Consider the following 14848-nt stretch of genomic DNA (forward strand, 5'->3'; position numbering starts at 1 on the left):
CATAATGTCATTTAACTTATAATTTATATTCCCAGAATGTTAATAAAACCTCTCAGGAAAACTTTCAGGGAATCATAGTAAAACATTCTCAGAATCTCCCTGCAACCACAAAATTAACGGTCCCAGAAACAGTTTTACTTCCGTTCTCAGGACAATAAAATAACTTTCCGTTTTACTGGTCAGAAATCGTACAGCTTCGTTCCCAGAACCAACGAGAAACCAAAAATGTACGTTCCCACAACTTCCAAGGAACCAAATGTGCTAGCTTGGTTGTGTGTCCTCTTTCCTGACTTTCTTCTCAAAATTTATTGGAGTGGAGGAACTTTTGACCCTCTCCAATGCGTTTTGTGAAGGAGGCGAGGAGAGTAGACATGATGAATTTAGGAAATACAATTGAGATGCTGCCCTGGTTACTTTTATTACTCTATGGTTGAAAAGTGTACCCGTTGTTTATTTTCATCCAATTTACTGTATTCAACTGGTTTCACATCATGAGATGAACATCATCAAATTGATACAGTTTGGGCCAAACTGTTACATTTCTTCAGAATTGCTTTGTTTGTCTCATGAGTACCAACTACCAAAGTACAAAAATACTGTCAGCAGCTTTCGATTAGACTTCATCATTCAGATTCACAAACAAAGCAGTCTTTGACAGAATAATTTATGGCAATTGCTTCCTTTTTGGTTTGTATCTGAATTTTTGCATTAAAAAACATAGCTCCCTCCCACTCTCATATACTGTAGCATGTCCATCCAACTCCAACTCAGTGCTTTCTGCAGCTCTGCTCCTCTTGTATAACAAGTCTTTATAACAGCTTGTATGACTGCGAGTAAGGCTTAGTCATCTTGGTATCACCTGTTGCCGGCTATAGCTGTCAATATGGCCTTTACTGTGAAATCTCACAGCAATTGGTGTTGGAACATTAACATTCTTGCTGCCTGTCTGTCTGGCAAGGTGTGCACTCTACTAGCCATTTGAGGTTCTAGCTGTCCTTTCACTCAAAAAAGTCTGGACATGCTTCTCTGTGCGTAGATGTTGTTCTTATAGTCTCTCAAACACTCCCATCTCTGTAAGAAGTGTCTTCATAAGAGCCTCTGTGTCACCATAGTTACGGCTCTTCTATTTGGGCCTCCATTTTGGGATTGTAATATCAGTCTGGGTTGTCTTGGGCTTTTCCAACGGATACTCTTCTTCTCTCTCTTTGAGGTCATCCAAGTGCAAGAAATTGATTTTAACTACTTCTCGTTGCAAACTTTTTCTTCCCCCGTCTTTGCTTGTTATGGAAACTAGAAAGGATAGCCCTTCCGTTTGATCTTTGAAGATGAATCTCGTTTACAAGTGATTTACAACATAAAGCCTCATACTCATATACTTTGAAAGAGGACATATTCATACAGAGTATGACATGTGATTAGATCCCAATTTATTCCTAAAAAATTCTCTGTGGAATAAAATATCAGATTATAGTCATTGATCTTTTTTTTTGTCATCCAAAATATACCTCTTTTGTTAAGCGTTGCTTTTGATTATATTAAAAAGACATCCAAATCAATGAATAAAATGTCAGACTTTCAAGCATAAAACAAAGTGCTTTTCTTTTTTTTTAACTCTGTTTATTAAGTTTTGAACATACACACACACAGACAAGACAAAGCAATATAAATAATATACTCAACTAGAAAAAAAAATACAAATAAAAATACAAATAAAAAAATAGCTTTAAAGATACCATACTTTAGACAAGTTAAACACACCAGGCAGAAGGCTACAGAGGTTAAAGGGCAATCTATAGTACAGGGACAGGGCAAACATCTCACCATTGTTCCTGTAAACAGTCAAGGGATAAGGGTGGAGAAATGCAACCACTCACAGAGAGTCATGACCACAGACCGACCATCCACTGGACAAAAAAAAAAAGTTTACAATGCTTTAAAATAAAAAAAATTAAATGATTATTCATGTAGGCGTGAACAAAATGTAAAAATAACTGGGAAAAACAAGCTCACACTTCAGTCTCTGCCTGGGCAAGATGAACAAGGCATCTGCGGACCACTTAAGTCACAGACTTATTTTAGTATTAATTGGAATGCCATCAGAGGATGGACTGTTTAAAGTAAGACCGGAATGGAGCCCAAGCCTCATCAAACAGTTTAGGGTTCCCACGTGAATTGAATTTAATTTTTTCTAGTTTCAGAGAGCACAACACATCCCTCACCCAATATTTATAAGATGGGGGAGCTGCCATCTTCCAGTTCTGTAGTATTAGCCGTCTAGCTAAAAGAGTTGTATAAGCAACAGTGTCCGACTGGATTCTTGATAGGGGGGTACCCATGGGCAATACTCCAAAAAGGGCTGTAAGGGGAGACGGATCTATAACAGTGTCATATATATCAGAGAAACATTTAAATATTAATTCCCAGAAACGTGACAGTTTATGACAGCCCCAAAACATATGCAACAGTGTGGCTGGTTCCACCTTACATCTGACACATGTAGGATCAAAATCAGAGAATATTCTTCCAAGTTTGGCCCCCGACCAGTGGATACGGTGAACCACCTTGAATTGAATGAGGCTGTGTCTAGTGCTAAAAGAGGACGAGTGCACCCTGTGCAGCACAGATTCCCAGGCGTCTTCCCCAAGTTCCTCCCCCAAATCCTTTTCCCATCGAGTCTTTAAAGGCACCAAAGAAGGGTTCTGTAAGTCATGAATGATTGCATATACATCTGAAATTGCGCCCCTAGAAAGCTTGTTCAGCTCCAAGATGCTCTCGATAGCTGTATTCGCAGGCCTATTGGGAAATCCAGGTGTGTTAGCCCTGACAAAGTTTCTAGTCTGGAGATAGTGGAAAAAGTGGGATTGGGGGAGATTGAACTTTTCCTGCAGCTGAGAAAAAGAGGCAAATGTACCATCAAAGAATAATTGGGCTAGCGAGGAAAGGCCTAGTGAGTGCCAAATGCCAAAAGCCCCATCATTCAAAGATGGAGGAAATAAAATGTTCTGATTGATTGGGCCTGATAGAGAAAAGCCTCGGAGGCTAAAGGCTAAACGGAACTGATTCCAAATTTTAAGAGACTGCTTTACAATTGGGTTGGCACACCTTTTGCCTAGGGACACTGGGAGAGACGAGCACAGCACAGAGGAAAGTGCTGCAGGTTTACACGATTCAGACTCCATCTGGACCCAGAGTGGTCTAGGGCCAGTAGGATCAGTCTGCAGCCAGTACAGAACGGCTCTAAAATTTGCAGCCCAGTAGTATGTCTGAAAATTTGGTAGAGCTAAACCCCCCAATGACCTAGGCTTCTGTAAATGTTTTCTACCAATCCGTGGTACCTTGCCATCCCAAATAAAATGCATGAATGTTTGATCCAGTGAAATAAAAAAAGATTTTGGAATAAAAATGGGTAAACATTGAAATAGATATAGAAATTTGGGCAACACATTCATTTTAATGACATTAATCCTTCCGATAAGAGAAAGGGGTAGCGAATTCCAAAAAGTAAAAGATTGTTTCAATCTGTCTGCTAGAGCAACAAAGTTTTCCTGAAACAAATTTGAATATTTCCTTGTCACTTTTACTCCCAAGTAAGTGAATTGATCCCGGACAATCCTAAACTGAGAACTTGTGAAAGAGCACTTTAAAGCAGCCTTATTTACAGGAAAAAGCTCACTCTTGCCTAGATTCAGCTTGTACCCTGAGATTGATCCAAACTTTTTAAGAACAGATAGGGCACGTGGCAATGAGGTATCGGGATTGGAGATAAAGCATATAGCGAGACTTTCTGCTCCCAGCCCGCCCTGATTATGCCTTGAATGGCATCATTAGAGCGTAGTGCAATGGCGAGAGGCTCGATTGCCAAAGCAAACAACAAGGGGGAGAGTGGGCAACCCTGTCTGGATCCGCGGTGCAAGGGAAAATAGTCAGAGGACAAGTTATTAGTCCGCACCGAAGCCATGGGGGAAAAATAAAGAATCTTTATCCACGCAATGAATTTGGGGCCAAAGCCAAATCTATAAAGGGCAGCTGTTAGGTAGTCCCACTCAACGCGGTCAAACGCTTTTTCGGCATCAAGTGAGACCACCACTGGGTCCCCCGACGCTGGGGAGTACAGTATATTCATAAGGCGCCTAATATTGAAAAATAAATGCCTATTTCTCACAAAGCCAGTCTGGTCAGAGTGTATTACTTGGTGCAGCAAGCCTTCCATACGGATGGCTAAAAGCTTAGCTAGGATTTTGTAATCACAGTTTAAAAGCGAGATTGGGCGATAGGATCCACATTCCAGGGGGTCTTTGTTTTTCTTTAGTAGTAATGAAATTGAAGCCTGATAAAGACTAGGCGGCAGCTTTGAAGTATTGAGGCACTCTGCAAATAGTCGGGACAAGAATGGGCAAAGCAGACCAGAAAACGTCCTGTAAAATTCGGTTGGAAAACCGTCCGGACCCGGTGATTTACCACTTTTCATTGCGGACACTGCTGTTGCAATCTCCTCACGCGTAAATTCTTCTTCTAGACAGTCATGGGAGTCTGTATCAATTGAAGGCATATTCAAGCCATTAAAGAAGGAGTCAATCAGCAAAGGGTATTGATGGGATTCAGAGGTGTATAGCGCAGAGTAAAATTGTTTAAATTGATCATTGATCTCTTTATGTATAACTGTGGTGGCACCAGACGGGGTCCTTATTTGTGGGATTAGCCGTGAGGCCTCAGATTTACGGATCTGATGTGCAAGGAGTTTACTGGCCTTGTCGCCTTGTTCATAGACTTTGTATCGAGCTCGCAAGAGTAACTGTTCAGCTTGCCTGGTAGAAAGCTCATCAAATTCAGATTGGAGTAGTTGGCGCTCTTTATGCAGATCAGAGGAAGGATCCGTAGCATACTTCTCATCCAATGTGGCTATGGACTCGCTCAGGTCCCGAAGTCGCTGGGAGCGAACTCTGTTTTGGTTGGCTGTATAAGAAATAATTTGGCCACGTAGGTATGCTTTGAGAGACTCCCATATGGTAGAGCAGGACATACCTGGTGTTGAATTAGTTTCTAGGAATAAGGTAATTTCAGAAGAAATGAAATTGACAAACTCCTTATCTGAGAGTAAAATGGGGTTGAGACGCCATTGATAACACCTAGGAGGTCGCTGGGGAAACTCTAGTTCAAGCACTAATGGTGAATGGTCAGAGATAACAATACTCTCGTAAGTACACTGCCGAAGGTTAGGCAGAAGTTTTTTGTCCAAAAAGAAGTAATCAATCCGGGAGTATGTTTGATGAACATGAGAATAAAATGAATACTGTCTATCTGTAGGATGTAGGAAACGCCAGGCCTCAAACATAGCATATTTCTGAAGAAAGGATTGAATAAGTAGGGCACATTTAGATGGGCCTGTATTTGTTTGTGAGGACTTGTCCAGAACTGGGGACATTTTACAGTTGAAATCCCCCCCTAAAATCAACAAATGAGAATCTAAATTGGGAATAGCAGACAGAAAGGAAGAAATGAAACTTGTGTCATCCCAATTGGGAGCATAAACACTAGCCAAAACAAGAGGGGTAGAAAACAGTTCACCAGTTACTATGACGTATCGTCCCTTAGGATCAGCAATAACCTCAGAAGCTACAAAGGGAGTAGCTTTATCAACCAGAATAGCAGCACCTCTTGATTTACTATGAAAGTTTGAGTGGAACACTTGACCAACCCAGTCCTTACGCATCCTAAAATGCTCACCAGTCCTCAAGTGAGTCTCTTGTAGAAATGCAATATTTGCATTCAAACCCTTTAAGTGTGTCAACACCCTCTTACGCTTCACCGGGTTGTTAACCCCTTTGGTATTCCAAGAAATGTACTTGATCGTATTATTTCGGCCCCTCTGGGCATTCCCGTTATTCAACCCTGTCATTAGAGCATAGAATGGAAAAGCAATGAGTGCCCAAAACCCCCAGAATAACTTGTCTCAGATTAATAATGTACGGTGGTAAATGTTTGGAAAAAGTACAGAAAAAAAAACAGAAAAAAAACTAAAAAGACAGAATGACAACATTAGAACTGAACAATTCAACCTGCCCCCCCACCCCCTCCCCCCATCCCAGACAATACCTCCCCAAATGAGGTACAAGCCTAAATAGAACATGTTCTCTTCACACAGTATGTCTGTGAGAGTGCGGTCTTAAACCTAAACCCACAGTCCCGCTCTTTAAAGTCGCGTTTTGTTCGTGGATCAAGCAGCAAAAAGAAAGATTTGTATATATTTTTTCAAATAAAAAAAAGGCGAATCCCTTGTGCAAACGGAATGACAAAAGCACCACTTGTAGATGTATATAATTGTATTCCCCGTCTTATAACAGGCATTGAGAGAGAAAATAAATAAAATGTATAAATGCTCTCAGCCAAAAATCTAATTTGAAGTAAGGAAATCATAGTTAGACAATCCAAAATAATAGTAATTATAATAGTAGTCTAGTTGAAGCTGAGACAGTTTACAACCAATACCAAAAAACTACGTGTGCGCAACGTTGAACGTTTGCTGGGCATAAATGACGCTCAAAACTTTTAAAATTAAAGTGAGGCCCCAGAAACCGTGTAGCCTCGGGAGACATTTACTGTTTACTGGGTCAATACAAACGGATGCAGTAAACTAATAACCAAAACTATTTTGAGTCACTGAGACAATGTGTAAACAAACTAAATAGGTGAGCGAGATAAGGCACGCACACTAGATAATCAAAACCTTAGATCACATCAAATAAGCCTGAATAGTTTCACTAACTATACAAGACTAGCCTGTTATATCTAAACATAATTGTACCACAAGTGGGTTACTTACAATCCACACTGTGAGCATATTCAAGACTTCTTGATGTGACGCTGAATGTGAGCCATAGCCTCATCCGGAGATTCAAATGTGTTTTCTTTACCCTCATGAGATATCCATAAACGGGCCGGGAATCGCAGTCCATACTTCACACTTGGATGGTCCCGAAGTGCTCGTTTGGCCTGTCCGAAAGCTGCGCGCTGCCTGGAAACAGTGGGGGAGTAGTCCTGGTAAATGGAAAAGCGCTGTCCTTGAAAACTCAGAGAGGTATTGCGGGCTCGTCGGAGGATCTCCATCTTCTCATGAAAAAAGTGCACTCGAAGAATTATGTCACGGGGCCTCTCCCCATCCCGGGGCTTTGGGCGCAGCGACCGGTGGGCTTGATCAATCAGGGGCTTTTCATCTAAGGCAAGAACATCCTTCAGCAGCCCTGAAACGAAATCCGTGGCGCGATGCATTTCCGCGGACTCTGGGATTGATACAAGTCTCAGATTATTGCGGCGAGAGAATCCCTCTAAACTCACACAGCTCTCCTTCACCTTTTTCAAATCCGCAGCTAGTCGTTTAACTTCAGTCTCCAGGGATGTAGTTAAATCGGAGACATTAGTAGCGGAGGCCTCCAGTGCTGCAATCGTTGTAGTGTGTGACGCAGTTGTTGTTTTGAGTAATGTAATTGCCGGCACAGTCTCGTTCCGCAGGATGGTTAAATCTGCTTTTAAAGTATCAGAAACCTCCTGTATTCTGGCCTCAATCGTAGCAACCACCTGTGTTTTAATTTCAACTATCTCAGAGCGTAGTAGTTTGATGGCTTGGAGAATGTTCATTTCAGCGCCGCCAGGCCAAGCCGCGCCCCCGGGTAAAGTGTGCGTCCCCGGGCCCTCAGACTCAGGGGAGGGCGGTGATGAGAGCGGGTCTTGTAGGCCGGGTTTTCTCAAAGTCATGCTCTTGGCCTTATGTTTGGTCGACATGCTGACATTCGGAAGCAAAGTAGTCTTGGTTTTTACGGAAAGGGATCACCAAATTAATATTTGAAAATAAATACGGTTCTGCTGCAGAATTCACATAAACTTTAAGAATACCACGGGAGCAAACGGAGAACACGTCAGTCACACATGGCGTCCCCTACCATCCCCCTGTATATCAAAGTGCTTTTCTTTGGTCAAAGCATTACTCTCTGATGAAACAACTTCAATTGATGTTTATGTTTTTTTACTACCCCGCATATGAGTGACTTTCTATTGATTGTTTAAATGCACCATCTGCTGGTGGTGCATTTAGACATGAATCATCCAAAATTGGTTGGAGAGACACATTTATCAAGGTTCATTTCTGGTGATCTTTGTAGAAAACAACAATGTAATTTCTGTTGTTTCCTTTGACTTTTCTTAAGTCTAGCCTTCAGTCTCTTTGAAAGATATTTCCCGAGAGTGATGTAAAGCTCCAGCCTTACAGTGCAACAATTCCTCTGTTAGTTGCCTAGCACCAGTCCTATGGGATAAAGCATTGTGTGGGTGGACATCTATCAACACAGTTGTAATACTCAACCTCAGTTATCAGCTAGGAAAACAAAGACCCTTAAGGGCCCAAGGGTTCCAATAACTCATTGTAACTCTATGTGAACAAGCCATAACAGCTCTCATGTTTTTACCAATACACAATGCCCTAGTAGTATTCATTGAAAGACTCTGGCACAAAAAAATAATATTGTGAAAGGAACTGTACCTGCTGACACTGGTTCATCTAGTTATTGAAGATGTTCTCTTTCCTCATCTTCTCACAGGGGACTCCACTCTCCTACACTGGGGGCTCAGCAATGCCAGCCGTACCAGGTAAGTCAGCTCCACTAGGTGTGTGTGCGCACCCGATGCCATGATTTCCCTTAAATATCCCTGTCCAAGCATGAATAGATTTTTCAGACCTGTGTTTACTTTGCAGCGTGTTTAGATAAGTAGTTTGTTCTTATGAATGAATCCAATGAATTATTAAACCGATGTGCAGATTTCCTAACCTGTATAACTAGAAAGGAGATGCGTTAAGCTCCAAGGACATAACCTATGGACTGAGGATTGGCAATTTTGCCTCAGAACCTCCCATTTTGAAAATCCAGCAGGTGAAAGTATTGATAAGTGCCCGTGCAGACCCAACAGCAGCTCCTCAGAATATATCAAGGTTGACGCACTGAGGAAAACTACAGAGACCACGTCCGCACCTGCCTCAGTGACCAATCACAGCTCTGAGAAGCTAAAGATGAGGAATGAGGGATCAGCACCTCTACAGAAGAAAGGCAAGGGGAAATTAGCTGACCTCTTAGCAGACCTATTAGGCATAGGCACAGACCTATTAGGCACATCCGGAGAGCCAGGTACAAAGACAAACGACCTGAATCTTTATGAATCAATGGCTTCTGCTTTGGGACGTGAGCTTAGATCCCAACAACCTGTTATCAACTGTGAACTTTTGTGTGATCTGAACTCAGCAAGACAAGGGGACAAAGGGACTATCATTTACGAAAACTGCTTCAAGTGCAAGAAAGGGGAGGAATGCCACCCGCCTCCTTGGGGGACACCAGCATTTCCCCGGAACAGCTTTGTCCTACAGGTTGGTCAAATGCACCACAGTGGTGTATGTTTTGGACAGCCACTACCCTCTGAGCCCTTGAAGAACAGTGTGGACTGTGAAAAGACATCTAATGAAGAGCAGCCTATTGAAGTGCAACTGCTGGACCCTACACTCCAAGATGGAGACTTTCCATGTGTGGAGGTGAAAGATCATTCAGTATCGGTTGAAGGTAAGAGAACGCCCTCTACTGATTTATTCTTCTCCTCTCTTCATGGAATGAACTTCATGCTAACAAACAAAGTCAGCCTCTTCCTTCCTGGCTTCCTCCCTCCTTCCTTCCTTCTCATCTGCGTCCCTAAAATTGTTTCTTTAATGTTTTCCTCCCTGTTCTTTTCTTTGACTTTAATTTAAAAAATATCCTTTCGTCTTCGTTTCCTCTGTATTTTTGGGGGGGACTATTTCTCCTCCCTCTGCAAGCTGGTGATGCCTCTATGTTGTCTTCATGCTGTGTTCATTTTGTGATTGAGCTGCTTTGAAGGTTGGGATAGATGCAGAGAAGCTCAACCAGCTGCTGCAGTATGAAACAAAATGTGACTGGATACAATGGCATTTTACATGACTGTGACGGTACACAAGAAAATTACAAACTGAAATGACAATTGTCATATTTGTTCAGCATGACCCCAGATTGTATAGCATCGCTCTGACAGTTATTTAGACTATGTGGTTTTGTGGAGGTTTCCATTTGTACTGGAAATGACATCAGGGCCACTGTGTTGGCTGCTGTGCTCGTAACAAAGCCATCCCCATGAGTAATACAGCACTTATCCCAACCACACTAGGGAGCTCTAGACAACGTCAACAATGTAATGCTATATATCCTGTCCTCTGACATGTTGCGGTCTTGTACAACGATGATTAATCTGTCCCTTGCAATCGTCTTCCAAGTCGTTTCCCATCCTTGGATCAAACAGGTTATGTGTGTTTGGGGACCGAGAGACGCCGCTTCGACTGCATTAGTTCACAGCATGTAGTAGATGAAAAGGAGAACATGACATAGGGATCTTATCCTCACCGGCTGTACTGCAGTGTAATAGGAGTCTGTTGTATTGTTGCACATCTCAATCACACTTTATTTTCCTCTTTCCACCAGACAAGAAGCAGAAGAGTAAGGAGGAGAGGCACAAAGTCGAGTATGAGATCATGGAGAGCCGGGCGTTGGAGAAGAGTTCAGAGGTGGAGCATCAGGAAGTGGGATTACTCAATCCTCTTAAGATCATCACACTCACCTGTTTCAATTGTATTCTTACTATGGTCCAAACTTATAATTATATACCTGTGAGGCCAATGTCTGTGAAAGAAAGAGGAATACTTTAAAGGGTGTACACTGCAGTATGGAAGTCCTTTATAACAGCAAGATATGACAGGGCTGTTTATACTGCTTTTATAATTGTCCCATACATTTAGTATATGCCATTTCCTTGTGAGACTGGCATTTAACATGAGTGGAACAAACATTGGCAAATGTCAACAATGTTCATTTAATGTCAGCAATGCTCAGACAATAATGCTCTTAAGTAAGTTACAGTTATTTTTGTGAGAACTGTGGAAGTCAGTGTAACATAGTGTTATGGTACTGTAGGGCAGAACAGACAGAACACATTGTGTGAGAGTGTTACCTCAGTCACATCCCACTTTTCAGTCAGACAGAGGGCAATGAGGCTGCACCTTTCCACCATGTTTTCACACCAGAGACTAGCAAAACCTCCGGAACACTTGACTCAGTTGGAAAGGCATGAATAAGCTTCAATAAGGACAAGAGACACTTCAGGCTACATTATTTTTTTTCAACTTAAGTAGACAAGTCTGTGAGGTTTCAGTACACTCAAATTAGCCAAGTCTAAATCTAACTCGAGTGCCTCCAGTGAACTGTTAAATAGAGATTAGCATTTGTTTGCGGTTTAATTTTGTTTTACTCAACTTGGATTGAAATCTTTGTAATTAATTCAAGCCTCAGGCTTGACCTTAGTTAGATGTAGCCTAAGCTACCACTTAGAAACCAGCGTCTTATTTACTGTGTACTGTGTCTTTCAGCCAGAAGAGAAAAGCAAGTACGAGCTGATGGGCAGTTGTGGACAACAACGGTTCCTTCATGACACTGAAGGTGAGTGCGTTTTATGTTCCAGTGTAGAGGACTGTGCAGGCCGGATTTCTTCATCCCACTCCTGTCCACTCTCGCAGGTTTTTATACTGGACCTGCCCACTCTGCAAAAATATCCGAAGAAATAGATTAAATCACCAGAGATTCTCACGTTGCCCATTATATGAGGCTATCAGTATTACTGGGCTACATCTGCCAATATGCTAGACGTAGTTGGAGAGAGAGCTGAGTTGGAGAGAGAGCCGACACTTTCTCTTGAGCTGCGTTTTACATATATCCTTTTTTGGAACGGGGCGATATTCAGACGGAGACAAATATGGGTGATCAATATTTATTTCCTGGCAATGTAGTAAACTGTAGCCTCATCATATTTAGGAAGTACATTTCCTTGGAAAGATACCTGTCCAGTGCCTACTCTTATTTAATTTAAGAGTCTATTGACTCACCCGTGCGCACCTGTCAATCTAAGTAACATGATAAAATATTCCCCATCAAAATCTGTCAGTTTAAGATAGAGATATCAGTTTTTTTGCATTGGGCTGCGTCTCAATCCACCTCATCTGCCTATGTCCTTCCGCATCTGCGGTGGGAGGTGGCCGAGATACAGCTGTCAGACCGGTCTCCTCGCGATAACGTCTGTGGTGTCCAAATGGTTTGGCCTAGACTCTATGGAAAGGGGAGACGAACATGATGGCGTTCTCCGTTTTGCTGCTCTATGACACCCACAAGTGTAACAGGACTCATCTGAAGTCGGTAATGCTGATGTGCCAACTTCTGTCTGTAGGATCTGAAACGTTTGAGCTACAAACTAATATGACTTCACTATGGGGAGACTCTCATGAACACGATGATGTTCTCCGAACGGTATCCTTTCAGTTAAGTGTACTAGCACTTCGCCTGTCTACCGGAAGTTGATGCTGTTGCTATGCAACCTCTTGCTAGTTTGTTAGCATAACAAATTACTAGCTAGACATTTTACGATTTCTGGTGTGTTCTTGAATTCAATTTGAAGTGCCAAAGTGCGCTCTGGGCGTTCCTAAATCCAGAGCATTGTTAGATTGTCCATTCGTAAATTCAGAGTGTTTAGCTTTCAGAGCGCGTCACTGGACGCTCTGGCAGAAGAGTAGGGTTGATCCGTGCGTTCTGACCTCACAACGGCAGTCAAGCACCCAAGCTAACTGCCTAACGTTATCTAGTTTGCTAGCTATTTCCAGACACAAATGAGAAAACACCTCACTCTGACCATTTTACTTGCCCTAGCAGAGCTGGTTAGGCTGTCTTCATGTTATCCAAAGCATTGGTGACTGTAACTGTGCTGCTGGCAACAATTTAATTACGCTTTTTTTGCTAATGTTTACTGACACTGGCCATATATTCAACGGGTGTTGAGCGTTCATAAATTCATCAGTTATTCTGCACTCTGGCACACTTAAGAGGAGAGTGCTCTGAAATCGGAGTAGCTAGACATAATTGAGAGCGCACAACGACTCTACCGCTTAGGTAAGAACGACGTGAATAATCATGTCAATAAACGTTGAATAGTTAGTTCGATTTTAGTTAATATACTGCCTGGCAGGTTCGATGTATTAGTAGCCAACTAACGTTAGGTAACTAGCTAACATACAGGTACATATTGCTGCAATGCTATGCGGTTCATAAGGATAGCATAGCTAACAAATTGTCAGCCAACATAACGTGCAACGTAACTTATTTGCTTTATTACTTTCCTCAAAATGTTCTTAACATTTGCAATGAATTTGTGTCCGTTCCTCGTCGGACTTCGTCTGCATATTTTCCGCCACTTTCTTCAAATCTGAAAACGTTGTGAAGCCACGGCCATATTCAGAAGAACTGCGTTATGGGCCCTAAAAGCACGGAAATAGTGTCTACTGCTTCTATACTTCATATTTTGACGTGTTTAGTACAACATCCGGGAACTTTTGGCATACTAACTATATCCATACTATGACTAATTATCATACTACAGTTGTGGCCAAAAGTTTTGAGAATGACAGAAATATTAATTTTCACAAAGTCTGCTGCCTCAGTTTGTATGATGGCAATTTGCATATACTCCAGAATGTTATGAATAGTGACCAGATGAATTGCAATTAATTGCAAAGTCCCTCTTTGCTATACAAATGAACTGAATCCCCAAAAAACATTTCCACTGCATTTTAGCCCTGCCACAAAAGGACCAGCTGACATCATGTCAGTGATTCTCTCGTTAACACAGATGTGAGTGTTGACGAGGACAAGGCTGTCATGCTGTCATGATCACTCTGTCATGCTGATTGAGTTTGAATAACAGACTGGAAGCTTAAAAATGAGGGTGGTGCTTGGAATCATTGTTCTTCCTCTGTCAAACATGGTTACCTGCAAGGAAACACGTGCCATCATCATTGCTTTGCACAAAAAGGGCTTCACAGGCAGGGATATTGCTGCCAGTAAGATTGCACCTAAATCAACCATTTATCGGATCATCGAGAACTTCAAGGAGAGCGGTTCAACTGTTGTGAAGAAGGCTTCAAGGCGCCCAAGAAAGGACCGTCTCCTAAAGTTGATTCAGCTGTGGGATTGGGGCACCGCCAGTACAGAGCTTGCTCAGGAATGGCAGCAGGCAGGTGTGAGTGCATCTGCACGCACAGTGAGGGGAAGACTTTTGGAAGATGGCCTGGTGTCAAGAAGGGCAGCAAAGAAGCCACTTCTCTCTGGGAAAAACATCATGGACAGACTGATATTCTGCAAAAGGTACAGGGATTGGTCTGCTGAGGACTGGGGTAAAGTCATTTTCTCTGATGACTCCCCTTTCCGATTGTTTGGGGCATCCGGAAAAAAGCTTGTCCGGAGAAGACAAGTTGAGCACTACCATCAGTCCTGTGTCATGCCAACAGTAAAGCATCCTGAGACCATTCATGTGTGGGGTTGCTTCTCAGCCAAGGGAGTGGGCTCACTCACAATTTTGCCTAAGAACACAGCCATGAATAAAGAGTGGTACCAACACATCCTCCTTGACGAACAATGCCTTTTCCAGCATGATGGAGCACCTTGCTATAAGGCAAAAGTGATAACTAAGTGGCTCTGGGAACAAAACATCCATATTTTGGGTCCATGGCCAGGAAACTCCCCAGACCTTAATCCCATTGAGAACTTGTGGTCAATCCTCAAGAGGCGGCTGGACAAACAAAAACCCACAAATTCTGACAAACTAAAAGCACTGATTATGCAAGAATAGGCTGCCATCAGTCAGGATGTGGCCCAGAAGTTAATTGACAGCATACCAGGGTGGATTGCAGAGGTCTTGAAAAAGAAGGGTCAAC

At 42.4% G+C, this 14848-nt stretch overlaps 1 protein-coding gene across 2 annotated transcripts in view; it reads left to right on the forward strand.

Annotated features, from left to right (window-relative positions):
* The window catches only part of LOC139416136 (protein Dok-7-like), a 51129-nt gene that overhangs the window by 18450 nt on the left and 17831 nt on the right, over window positions 1–14848 (forward strand). Inside the window, exons 8-11 of one of the 2 annotated variants that reach the window (XM_071164460.1) lie at window positions 8589–8637; window positions 8916–9596; window positions 10521–10603; window positions 11462–11531. In XM_071164460.1, coding sequence (XP_071020561.1) covers window positions 8589–8637; window positions 8916–9596; window positions 10521–10603; window positions 11462–11531 — 883 coding nt within the window. The remainder of the gene's footprint in view (window positions 1–8588; window positions 8638–8915; window positions 9597–10520; window positions 10604–11461; window positions 11532–14848) is intronic. The other variant, XM_071164461.1, reaches the window with a different exon arrangement.

Source organism: Oncorhynchus clarkii, chromosome 9 (genome assembly GCF_045791955.1).
Source record: "Oncorhynchus clarkii lewisi isolate Uvic-CL-2024 chromosome 9, UVic_Ocla_1.0, whole genome shotgun sequence".
Lineage (NCBI taxonomy): Eukaryota > Metazoa > Chordata > Actinopteri > Salmoniformes > Salmonidae > Oncorhynchus > Oncorhynchus clarkii.